The following is an 11,954-nucleotide window of genomic DNA, read 5'->3' on the forward strand; positions in this document are numbered from 1 at the left end:
TCATAAAAGCTTACAGGCTAGTGGGCAATCAACAGGTGAAATCCTGGTGAACTTGATGTAAAATAGTTACAGAGGTTTTTTTGTTTTGTTTTCGAAACCTATTCTGATGGTGAAAATACTAGAACTACTTAAGCCCTAACCTGAAGTTTCAAAAACCTTGTTTTAACAGAATTGAAGGGTGACATGTTATTGCAAATGCTGTAAAGGGAAACCACAGAGGAGGGATTATAATCAAAAACTTTACAGCATCAAAGGTGAAGTCTATGGTTAAGAATTCTTTTCCATCCCTCATAACTCGTTAACTATAGCCAAATCTTTGGATATCTGTATACCAGGTACTTCTGACTTGTCTATACCCTGGCAAATTACCTTAACACGAAATAACATTCTTGCCCTAGAGAAGACAGCAGATCTTGCCCCTCACCATTAGTTTGATTTTTACCTCCAAGTTTAGAGAATTACTGAAGTATTTTCTGAACAAGATGCATTGTGGCCATGAATCTAGTGACATTCTACCTCAGGCATAGTTGGCTAGGAAAGACCATAGTTGGCTAGGAAAAAGTTTAAGTGACAGGTTATTTTTGTAGTGTGACAGCTTTCTTGACTCTCCAACTTTACAGCCTCCCACATTCTGGAACCTTAGGACCTTTGGAGGTTCCGAGATCGATTCTCCCTGCAGCAATTTAGTTTAGCAAATAAGGCAAGCAAGTAAAACAAATTAGAAACTTTTGTACACTCTGCACTTATTCATAATAAAATGGAGGGTGTCTCCGGGAAACTGCAACTCCCATGAAGCAATGAGAGGGAAGGCGGAAGTCGTTATCCTTTCCTCGTCTGCACTTTTAGGTCCCATATAGGAAATAGGTGCTCACGCTTAAATAATACAGTGTCCTTATAAAACTGGAGACGAAGAATTTTGTAACTCACATCCAAAACACTTCCAAGAGATCTAAGTCGCCAGATACCTGCGGGGGCCGGAAGCTATTGTCACACCCCTTGTGCAGCCCCGCCCCTGGGGAGGTAGGGCGAGGCAGCGGAAGTGACGACACTAAGCGCTCTCTTAAATGGCCGTAGGCGGGCACTTATCCCTCTCTCGGCCTTAGCGCCATTTTCTTAGGTTGGTGTGCGACCTGTGTGTGGGTTTCGCGTACAATCCATTAACATCTGGTTTCTGCACTTACCATCGTTACAGTAAACTAACTGTACCCTTTTTCTCTTTACTCGTAGAAACCTCCTCGCCATGAGAGCCAAGGTAAGCAGTTCCTGGCAGCTGAGGCTCACTGATGGAACTGATGATTGGGGGTGGAGACCCAAGCAAGGGAAGTCCGCCTTGGTTCCCAAACCGCTGGGTTCTCAGGGGGGCCTCAGAGCTAGTAGAAGAGGTAGGATAGTTTGGGGAGAAGCAGAGGAGTGGTTGGGTAAGTGCTGTGCAAAAAGAGGGTGAGTAGAAGAGTGCACGCGATGTTCGATGTTTTCTTGGGTTGGGGGTGGGAGGCCAGATTATTGAGATTTCTGTGACTAAGTCCTCATACTTGGTCAGGAACCTACCTGTTACTAAAACTAATGACCTGTTTTTTTTATCGTTGCCTCTGGTTATGATTCAATCTCCAGTGGAGGAAGAAGCGAATGCGCAGGTATGTTGAGACTGCTGGCACGGGAAGAGGGAAGTGGAGCATGCCTTGGACAAAATTTGGAACATTTGGTTTAGAAATCTCAAAGAACTTTAGGTGAAAAACGTTTTCAGCATTGACTTGCTAGAGCCAGGTGTTTGACACAAGACAATAGAATGTAGTGCATGATCTTTTTACCACCCTGTGTGTTGTATGCACGTTTAAAATGAAAAAGACAGTTCAGGCTTGTGAGCAGGAAGTATATTCTCGTGTCTGCTTTTCAGGCTGAAGCGCAAAAGAAGAAAGATGAGGCAGAGGTCCAAGTAAACTTGCTAGCTTGTGCACCCGTGGAAGCCATAGCAGAAATAAGGAAAACCAGAGGCCAGGGACGCTGATACAAATTGTTGGACTGCATGCCTGCTGTCTAGAACTTCTCAATGGATCTAGAACATCAATCGCCATCTGATCGCTGCGACCGCCTTTTGAGAGACCTGCCTTGCTCGTACAAAAACAACAGTTCCTTATGGTCCTTTGCTCTGGACCTGTGACATTCTGGACTAGTTCTGTTCTCAGTTGTGGCTGAATGTAACGTGTACAATAAATGACCTCACGCTGTCTTAGCTGAAGAGAAAAATCTGTCTGTTTTGTGGTTATTATGGTTCCATTGGCTGGGGATTCTTTATCTGTACAGTCAGCCCTCTTACTACCTGGTACTGTAAAGTTTGTCAAGCTACACAGGAAACTGCGGGGCAGCGGGAAAGTGGGGTGGACCCTGTCCCTAGGTGGACCTAGCCAACATCTGGATTTGAGTATAGGTAGCCTATTCTGAAAAGTATGTAGTGGACGCCGAAGGACAAGGTGGTTCGTGGGCAGCTTAGGGGGAAATGATGTTTCCGCCCTAGCTTCCCTATCTACACCTAACATTGCTAAATTCCTTTTGGGGCCCCCTTACTGTGCGGTTGGAACAGGTTGCCATAGTGACGCGCAAAGCTTGCTGGGAACTTCCTGCAGTTACCCTAGCAAGTACTTTGCGCACCATAGAGTATAGTTCCGGGTCTGGTAGCTAGAGCGTCGTTTCTTCCGCAGGAAGCGGAAGGGCGACAGGGTAGCTGCTCTTTGTCGAAGCTAGAGGACCGGCAGGCGGCAGCAGCAACTACGGCGGCGGCGGCAGGTGAGGGAGGCGGGAGACTTAGGTGGAGGCCGCGCCCGGAGGGGAGGAGTCGAGGCTGGCCCAGCGGCTGGGCTCTGCCGGGCTACACAAGGCCCCCCAGGATCGAGCTGGCTCTTACGCCCCAGGGCTGAGCCCGTTTTCTGACTGACCCCGCTTCGCGAGCAAACGACTGCTCCGTGACGTCACAGCCCTGCCCATCCCCTCAGCTTGGTGTCACCTGGAGTCCCTCTCTCTGCTTCACTTCGTGCTCCCTTAGTGTCCTAGTCACCCGGCCCACGCCATGGCTGAACTCTGGTGGCACTTCACAGAACCTGCCAAACTACATTTCCTGTGAGAAACTCCTAGGACTTTCTTCGCAAACTCTCGGGCTTTGCGAAGCGTCATAATCAGCGCCCAAGACTAATATGCCGTCCGACTGTACTGTCAGTCGCTGCCCTTGCAAGACTTCCCATTCGGAGTTCCTAACCCCAACCCTAGGCCAGGGTCTGAACCCCACATCCTCCTTCATCTTGAGGCAGGGCTCCCCTCACCCTTTGTTCACTCAGGGCTGCTTTTTCGACCCATTCTCCTAGGTTTTCCAAATTAGTTCGATCCCTTAAACTTTTACCGGCAATTTCTCCCTTTGACAGGTGAATTTCAGTTGGAACCCTGAGGAAATCTTGATGTGCTCAGAGCTCTTGCCATTTTGTCAGACTTCTTTCTTGTAAAAATTACCCCGTCGTCTTCTATTCTTACCCTTTCTCCCACCCAAGTCTCTCTCTCTCTCTCTCTCTCTCTCTCTTTTTTTCTCTATTCAGAACCCAGCAGTGATGTGGAGGTGGAGACCCACAGGAGCCCCGGACTTCACCTGAGCTACCTCAGGTATTGAACAATCCTGGGGGAGTTGTCTGGGAGGAGTATCATGTCTGATTATCTGCATCTATTGGAATTTGCAACGTGGGTCAGGCATAGATAGATGGCATTTATTTTTCATCAGGTCTTTTCCCTTTTATTATAAGAGTTTGTATATTTTACCACTCTTTTCCTAGATTGGGACTTACCTCCCTTTGGAGGAAGAGGACCCCTCTTCTTTTACAGAGTCTCTTGTAACTCTGACCTCTGGTTGGTTTATTTTAGAGAAATGTGAAGGCAAAGTCAAGGCAATGGGGTGAATGGTTGAGGGGACATCAAGGCCAGAGAAATTGGGAAGATTCTCTTATACTCAAGGAGAAACAATATGAAGTTTTCCTATTTGGACAGCAGGGGGAGCCTGAACACTACCTAGGAAAGGCTTAGGAGGTCAGACACGTGGTGGCGGGGACTCCCACTCTTGGGGGTGGGGGGGTGAGGGGAGGGCTAGAACCAGGGCAGTGGACTGACATTCCAGAGCTCTCTTGGGAAAGATGAGACTTAAAAAGCTTTTATAGAGTCTATAAATAAAGAGGATCTTTATGGGGTGAGGAATGGTGTGGTTTGATGTCAGTGGTATCTTCCCATGGAGGGTTAGGAGGTGATAAAATGGGCAAAGTGAGGTCACTTGTTCTTGTGAAATTAACTCCTTCCTCCCACCTTGATCTTGCCACAAATGGTTTTGTTTTTTGGGAGTCTATAAATGGAGATTTCAGCTGTAGAACTCTTCCCTTGAAATAGAGGGGAGGGGGCTAACCACACTAGGGTTGATAGTGGTGGTGAGCTGGGAGAAAATATTAAAAGACGGGTTTAGGGACTGCCCGCAAGCTGGTGAAACACGTCTCTTCACTTAGGATTTCCTGGGGTCTAGAGCTGTATTATTTCACAGAACTCTCACCTGAAATCCCATGGAAAAGGGATTAAGGGAAGTTTTGTCACCAATATCCCATTATTCACAGCCCTAGTAGCTCATCAGCATATCTTTGCCACAATTCCCAGTCTCCTCATAGTCTTTTCAGGCACCTATAGCAGTTTTTAATTTCACTTCCACAACTTTAATAAGGTCAGTTTAGAAAGGAACATAAAATCCAGTACTATTCTCTCCCTGCCCCCTCCTTGGCCTGTCATTAGTGTAATGAAATGGCTTCACCCGAGCTCCCTCTCTTCTCCATTAGCCAGGCAAGTGTGAATCATTCTGCCCCAGACCAGGTGCACAAGGGCCTGGGTGGGACTTCTGACAAGCCAGCCAGTCTAGGCAGAATTCTCATCCCTTAGATTCCCCATCTCCAAAGCGTTGCCCCTCTGGCCTTTCTCTCGCTGGACTGCCTACGCTACAGTCAGGAAGAGTGTAGCCTCTGTTTGACACAGTTCTCCTCTTTCCTAGTGGTCACCAAGGGTGGCAAGAAAAGGAAGAAAGCCCTGAGTTGGGGGGTACCAGGATGCCTGACCGGGACAGCTATGCCAACGGCACTGTGAGCAGCGGTGGAGGCTCTGGAAGCGGTGGCAGCGAGGAAGCCAGTGGGACAGGGGCAGGCAGTGGCGGGACCAGCTCAGATGCCATCTGTAGAGATTTCCTGAGGAATGTGTGCAAGCGAGGCAAGCGTTGCCGCTATCGCCATCCAGACATAAGTGAGGTGTCCAACTTGGGGGTGAGCAAAAATGAATTCATCTTCTGCCATGACTTCCAGAACAAGGAGTGTAGTCGCCCAAACTGCCGATTCATCCATGGCTCTAAAGAAGATGAAGATGGCTATAAGAAGACAGGAGAGCTTCCGCCTCGGCTGAGGCAGAAAGTGGCAGCAGGCTTGGGCCTTTCTCCAGCTGATCTACCAAACGGCAAGGAGGAGGTCCCTATCTGCCGGGACTTTCTCAAGGGCGACTGCCAGAGAGGAGCCAAGTGCAAGTTCCGTCATCTACAGCGGGATTTTGAGTTTGATGCTCGGGGTGGAGGAGGCACTGGTGGTGGGGGCTCAACAGGCCCAGTCCCCCCAGGACGACGTCATGATCTCTATGATATTTATGACCTCCCTGACAGGGGCTTTGAGGACCATGAGCCAGGCCCCAAGCGCCGGAGAGGTGGATGCTGCCCCCCAGATGGTCCCCATTTTGAATCGTATGATTATAGCCTGGCTCTACCCAGAGGGGTGGAGTGCAGACTGCTAGAGGAGGAGAATGCCATGCTCAGGAAGCGGGTAGAGGAGCTAAAGAAGCAGGTCAGCAACCTTCTGGCCACAAATGAGGTACTCCTGGAACAAAATGCCCAATTCCGAAATCAGGCCAAGGTCATGACCCTGAGCTCCACGGCACCAGCAACTGAGCAGACTCTGGCCCCCACCGTGGGCACTGTTGCCACTTTTAACCATGGCATTGCCCAGACTCACACTACTCTCAGCAGCCAGGCTTTACAGCCTCGCCCTGTGTCTCAGCAAGAACTGGTGGCCCCCGCCGGAGCTCCAGCTGCTCCTCCAACTAACGCTGCACCTCCTGCTGCTCCACCACCCCCACCCCCACACTTGAACCCAGAGATCACGCCACTGTCAGCTGCTCTGGCTCAAACAATTGCCCAGGGAATGGCACCCCCACCTGTCTCCATGGCTCCTGTCGCTGTATCTGTGGCTCCTGTGGCCCCTGTGGCTGTATCAATGGCCCAACCCTTGGCAGGAATCACAATGAGCCACACCACCACTCCCATGGTGACTTACCCTATTGCTTCCCAGAGCATGCGTATTACAGCCATGCCGCACTGATGGGGCCAATGGACACTCCCCTGGTATAGTCTCCCAGGGCTGGGGTTGAGGGGCCCTAACCTACCCACTCACCTAGCCCTCCCAGGCCCTGTCTGAAGGGCTTATTCAAGAACTAGGACAAGAAACTACAAGGAGTTTGCTTCTGAGAAGGGGTTGGGTTTTCTCTCACCTCCCTTTTATGAGGGTCCTCTTGTCCATTTTCCTTCAAGTCTCACTGAGGGGGCTTGCATAGGAGTGCAGACTGAAGCCAGCAGAGAGGAAGGAATGACTGAGGGGCTGTATGTCTCCTAATGGGAAGTTGGGGACATGCTTGGTCTTGTCCTTTCTTCTGCACAGCACAGGTTCCAGCACTGGCTTTGGAAGAAAAAAATACCCTGCCCAGAAGGAAAGCCAAGAAAGATTGGGAAGTGGGTGGCCAGGAGAGAGGCCTGATAGGAGCCTTCAAACATTTTGGGATCTAGTTGAGTTGGACAATACAGGAACTGCTCCTGGGCCCATGGGTAGGCAGGGACCATAGTACTTCAGCCCAAAGACTAGGGGAGCATTCATGACCTTGATTTGGCGTGGAAATTCATAGGGCAGGGCCCATCACTTTCCAAAGAAATAAAAAACAATTCTTTTTAACAAATGGAGGCAGTGAAAACTTGCTTAGATATCCTGTGTGGAAGATGGGAGCAGTAAATAGATGTTATGTCAAAATGGGATAGATAAAGACCCCACACTCGCAGAGCTTGGATAAAGTTGGACAGAGGTTAGTGAAGAAGGGTAGGAACCCAGAATAAGACCAAATGGGGCTCTGGGGAAGGCATTTTGTTGGGTAAAAGCACTGGAGTCACCTAGTCTAGATTAAAAATAGTCCCATCTGTTCTGGTTTCTATCTGCATGTACTATTCCCAGGTTGCCTTAGTAACCAGGGCTCCAAGGGTCATTTAGTGGGGCAGGTACTAAGGAGGGTGGATGTGCTGGGAAATGGGAATGGGATATGTATTGACATCCTTCCCTTATTCAAACAAAGCAGGGCAGGTGGCAGTTACTGAGTTATTGATGGCAGTTAATATCCCTCCTACCCAATCCCTTCCTCAGTTACAAATGCCTTAAACGTTCAAGGCTTGGAAGATGCTGGGAAAAGGAGAGTTCTGGGAACACAATTCTCAGGGTTCATCCTTTTTTTTCCCCCTCTGCTTCCACACAGGACCACAGAGATTTTAAATCCAATTAAGAGGCAACAAGCCCGAGTGCCCCAATAGCCAAACCTCAGCTCATGGCCGATACAGGGGAAACAACTCAAGTGTCTAGTGGAACAGTGGATTTGGGGGTAGAGAAAGTGATCCTGGGTTGTTTTCCCCAATATATCTCCTGCTGTCTTGTTTGGTTGATCATTCAGTTTACACCTGGGGTTGAGATGGTGGGCTAAGTCAAGGCCAGTCAAAAAAAAAAAGGATCTAAAGACTAAAAATGGGCAAATTCTGAAATATTGTTTGTGGATTTTGGAAACCACACATTGATAAGCTAAATGTTGATTTTCTGGCACAATTCTGGATTAAAAAAGATGGTTTATGATTAGAGACAATTGTGATCGTAGCTGCCAACATGAATTTGTCCCAGCAAAATAATGACACTTTTTTTTTTTTGCCAAGTATCTTTAAAGAGTTAGAAACTACAAATTATATGTCCTTTATTAACATACTCCAGCTAAAGACCACCAGGAATACATCAGTAGTTGAGCAAGTTGAGTTTAATGCTCATTGCAATGATAGAGAGAGGGTGCCATAGGGAACCGTGGTGTGTCTCAGCAAGAGGGTGTTAGGAGTTACAGGACTTGGACTTTGGTTAACTGATTTGGGGGAAGGCTTAAAGAAGTGGAGCTTAACTCTGGATTGAGTGCTGTCAGGAAAGCAGGGATAATTCTATGATTGGGTATCTTTATCTTAAGTAGAAAAAGGGTAGACTAGAGCGAAGTGAAGCTGTAATTGGCAATGAAGCACCAGTCAGTCACTAGCTGGGCAAGGGGGATGTTGCTATTTTGTGATTTGCAACTGACCTTATTTTGTACTTAAACAAAATTGTGAAGTGGTCTTGTTTTTTACCTCACTTCATCACAGTCACTAAGTACCCTTGTCCTATGTTGGTGTTTTATAAGATCGTGGCCAAAAGGAGAGCACCATTTCCTACCTGTAAGCCTAGGTCAGCCCCTAACAACTCCAAAGCCTAGCTCTGTCAGACCAGTTCTCAGATGTCAGGAGCTGCTTTCTTCTTTTTCATCCAAGTCATTACAGATAAAAGAATTATGGGGACGTGGTTCCATAGTGTAGCGGTTAGCGTGTCTGCTTTACACGCAGCAGGTCCTGGGTTCACACCGCAGTAGAGCCATGGTCCATGATCTATGGCCATGCCACCCTGAACAAGCCTGATGTCTGATCTCAGAAGCTAAGCAGGGTTGGGCCTGGTTAGTACTTGGATGGCAGACCACCTCGGAAGACCAGGTGCTGTAGGCATAAATAAATAACTTTAAAAAATAATAATTATGGGTCAGTTAATAGAGATCGTTTGGTGGAATCCAAACTGAACATTTATGCCTAGTAAACGTTGATTAGTGCATTCGTATTAGAGAAATCTCTAATAATATACCCAAGGCCTATGTTTTATTAAAAAAAACTATAAAAATATAAACAGCTGTTATCAACAGTAACACTAATACTGAAAGTGTCTGTAACTTGGATTGACTAATTTAAACCAAGGGGTCAAAACGGATCAATTTGGATTGACCATTCCCCTAAAAATTTGCTTGAGCCTGTCTGAGGAACAAATGCAGAGATCTACATTAGCAATAATTCACATAAGAACATGGGACCTCCGATGGCTACAACAAATTAAAACCTTAGTCTTTTTGTCAATTTATAAATATGTTCTGCTATGTTCTAGGCACCTTTCTAGGAGCTCCATAAGGGTAACAGAACCAGAGTCATGCATTGTAAATATAGCAGTTCTTCCATGTCTGTCTGAGTGGAGCCACTTCTAAAGTATTGTGTGTCCTTCTAAATGTAATTTTTAAAGAGTCATTGACAAACCAGTGGGGTAGCTGAAAGAAATTGACAAGACTGAGGGGAAAACCCCATAGATGTCTTTGAATATCTGAAGGGCTGCCTAATGGAGAAAAGGTCTTGTCTTGCTGTATAGGAAATAAACAGAGTTCTAGAATAATAGCTAACATTTATTGAACAAGGTACTTTGTGCTATGCACTTTACATGCAATATCTCATTGACACAATGGGTATTATCATACCTGTTTGTAGAGGAGAAAGCACCTTAAAGAGTAATCAGCTCAAGTTCCACAACTAGTAAGGAATAGAGCCAGGAATCTATTCAGGCAGTCTGACTCCAGACTTGGCATAAGAAGGTTCTAATGATAGAGCCAGCCAACAATGGGACCACTACTTTGCTGTAACTTGCTAGGAATAATACAGATGAAATCTCCAATCTCGCCCATTCTATCTTGGAGAGTGGGCTGGGGCCAGATTACCACACCCAACCCTCTGCCTCCCCTAGGAGGCCATTGTAGTTTACATACAAATGCAGGTTGCAAATCCAGGAAGTGTTGGTACTCTCAGACACTTCTAACAAATAGCCATCCTTTTTCCTCTCACCCATTTACTGCTTATCACCACCAGGTGGCACCAGGCAGCAAAACTGTTAGTGAGCTGGGACCCATCCTGTTTACTAGTTCTGGTGCATTGCAGCTGCTGATTGTGTGGCTCCTGCGCCCCGGCTGGGAAGAGACCTTCCTGAGGATGAGCTTTTTGTGCTCCATATACCATCTTCAGAGGGTGTGGTGATCTAGATGGAGTGAGAAAGGGGAGAAGTTTGGAAAGGGACCACCATACGTCACCCTCTCTATCTCCCAGCGAAAGGGACCGCTTCCCCCTAATCCAGTGCTTGGCAAATTTCAGTTTACAGAGAGGTTTCCCTCCAAGGAGTCTCATCTGTTTTTTTGCTATAGTTCTGCTTCATCAGTTGGCGAGCAAGATTGCTCATACTTCCTCCAAACTCCTTGAGCTCCTTTTCTACCTGCTCACCTCTGCGACTATGGAGGACATAGGAGGCAGATAGAAAATTGTTCCTTATACCATTCTGCAAACTGAATGAAGCAGTCTAAATATTGTTAGCCTCAGGAAAGTAGAGAAAAGGAAGTAAGAAAATTTAAGTTTAAGGGAGGAAGGCTGGGCAGGGATAGATTTTAAGCAGCTTTGATGAAACACAGCCTGATGAAATCTTTGCCTCGCAGAGCCAGATAAAATTATCAGCTGTAGATACAGTCTCTCCCCATTGATCAACCCTAGTTCCCCTGCTGCATCAAACAATAACGCAAGCCCCTCAAATACTTCACTAAGAGGTAATCATCTTAATATATATGTTAAAAATCTAAAAAAAGAAAAGGTAATCATGACCTACTCCTCCTGGGCTTCCAGTTAGTCTAGCAGTTCTGAGTCCCTGGAGAACACTCCACCTCTAAGTTCAGTTAACAAGTAAATGGTCATCATCAATGTACCCTGCACTTTTCCCTCTCTAAACTTGTACAATACAATGTATAACTGCATTAATTCTACATCTGACTGTATCCCAAACCTTCTAGCTCTGGCAAATGAGAAATGGAATCGTCTTGTTACTCTTGGTTTCTCATTGTAGTGTCCTTGCAGTCATTGGGGGCACAAAATTCTTGGAAAATTTAATCATTTCTGCTGCAGCTGAGCCTCTCTCACCCACTCTTTGGAGCTGATTTAGTTTTAATCTGCCCTCTATGATATAATGTACTAACTCTTGGAGATTTCTCAAAAGAAAGCCTCACTTCCTATTCATTTAGTTCCCCCACCCCCTAAACTCTTTTCTCAGATTCTCTAATTTTCTCTAGCATCTGTCATTACACTGCAGACAGGGAAGAGGACTGGGGACAGGATAGGCAGGGTCGGTTACAAAACACTTTCATTCCAAATAGGGTAATTTCCTTTCCTTTTGTAAGGACAGCCAGGGAAAAAATGGAAGGAATGTGCTTAAAATATGAAAACTAGGGAAAGCTGACAAATGCACATGTTGGAATCTCAGACCAAATCCTGCCAAACCGAATGGAGTGAAAGGGGATCCTGACCTTCCACAACCCAACTTCACATCTCTAGCTCCTTCTAAAACCCGGTAATTGGAGGTGCGGCTCTGAGTGTCGTCATACCACAGGCACGCCAGTCCCACGTGGGGAGGTCCTCGTCCCGCCTCTCCTCTTTAAATGGTAACCACATCGCCTTCTCTTTCTGGCCAATCCAATGCCGCTCCTTAGCCTCTTTTCTCCTCCCCGACCCCATCACAGACCGCCCATTTTGGCACTCTGGTCCAATCAGGGAGGTCCTGCCTCCCCGGAGCCTTTCCCTTACCCGCGGGAGGTGGGCGGGATTTCGGCCTTTTGACTCCACCTTGGTTTCTGCGGCGCCGACCAATCCGAACCTTCAGAAAGAAAGGGTGTGGCTTGAAGTCCCCTCCCCATTTTGGGGTTTA

At 47.0% G+C, this 11,954-nt stretch overlaps 1 protein-coding gene, 1 long non-coding RNA gene and 1 pseudogene across 4 annotated transcripts; 2 read left to right on the forward strand and 1 right to left on the reverse strand.

Moving 5' to 3' along the window:
- The first annotated feature begins 1,010 nt into the window (after positions 1 to 1,010).
- ZC3H10 (zinc finger CCCH-type containing 10) lies at positions 1,011 to 7,981 on the forward strand. 3 transcript variants are annotated; one of them, XM_039865645.1, is made up of 6 exons: positions 1,011 to 1,117; positions 1,228 to 1,252; positions 1,612 to 1,634; positions 1,895 to 2,781; positions 3,579 to 3,642; positions 5,054 to 7,981. In XM_039865645.1, the coding sequence occupies exon 6, from the start codon at positions 5,109 to 5,111 to the stop codon at positions 6,414 to 6,416; it is 1,308 nt and encodes a 435-aa protein (XP_039721579.1). In that variant the 5' UTR covers positions 1,011 to 1,117; positions 1,228 to 1,252; positions 1,612 to 1,634; positions 1,895 to 2,781; positions 3,579 to 3,642; positions 5,054 to 5,108; the 3' UTR covers positions 6,417 to 7,981. The 3 variants fall into 3 exon arrangements, with proteins under 3 accessions (XP_039721579.1, XP_039721578.1, XP_039721580.1); XM_039865644.1 differs by having other exon boundaries at positions 1,081 to 1,252; XM_039865646.1 differs by lacking the exons at positions 1,011 to 1,117; positions 1,228 to 1,252; positions 1,612 to 1,634; positions 1,895 to 2,781 and adding an exon at positions 2,788 to 3,111.
- Positions 7,982 to 8,795: 814 nt separating this feature from the next.
- LOC120605098 (uncharacterized) lies at positions 8,796 to 8,911 on the forward strand (annotated as a pseudogene).
- Positions 8,912 to 9,609: 698 nt separating this feature from the next.
- LOC120604923 (uncharacterized) lies at positions 9,610 to 11,924 on the reverse strand. Its single transcript, XR_005653448.1, has 2 exons — positions 11,834 to 11,924; positions 9,610 to 10,250 (listed from the first exon to the last, which is right to left on the reverse strand). It is a non-coding gene; the product is annotated as an uncharacterized LOC120604923 (long non-coding RNA).
- Positions 11,925 to 11,954: the final 30 nt, after the last annotated feature.

This window comes from Pteropus medius, unplaced genomic scaffold, assembly GCF_902729225.1.
Source record: "Pteropus medius unplaced genomic scaffold, Ma_sr-lr_union100, whole genome shotgun sequence".
Classification (NCBI taxonomy): Eukaryota; Metazoa; Chordata; class Mammalia; order Chiroptera; family Pteropodidae; genus Pteropus; species Pteropus medius.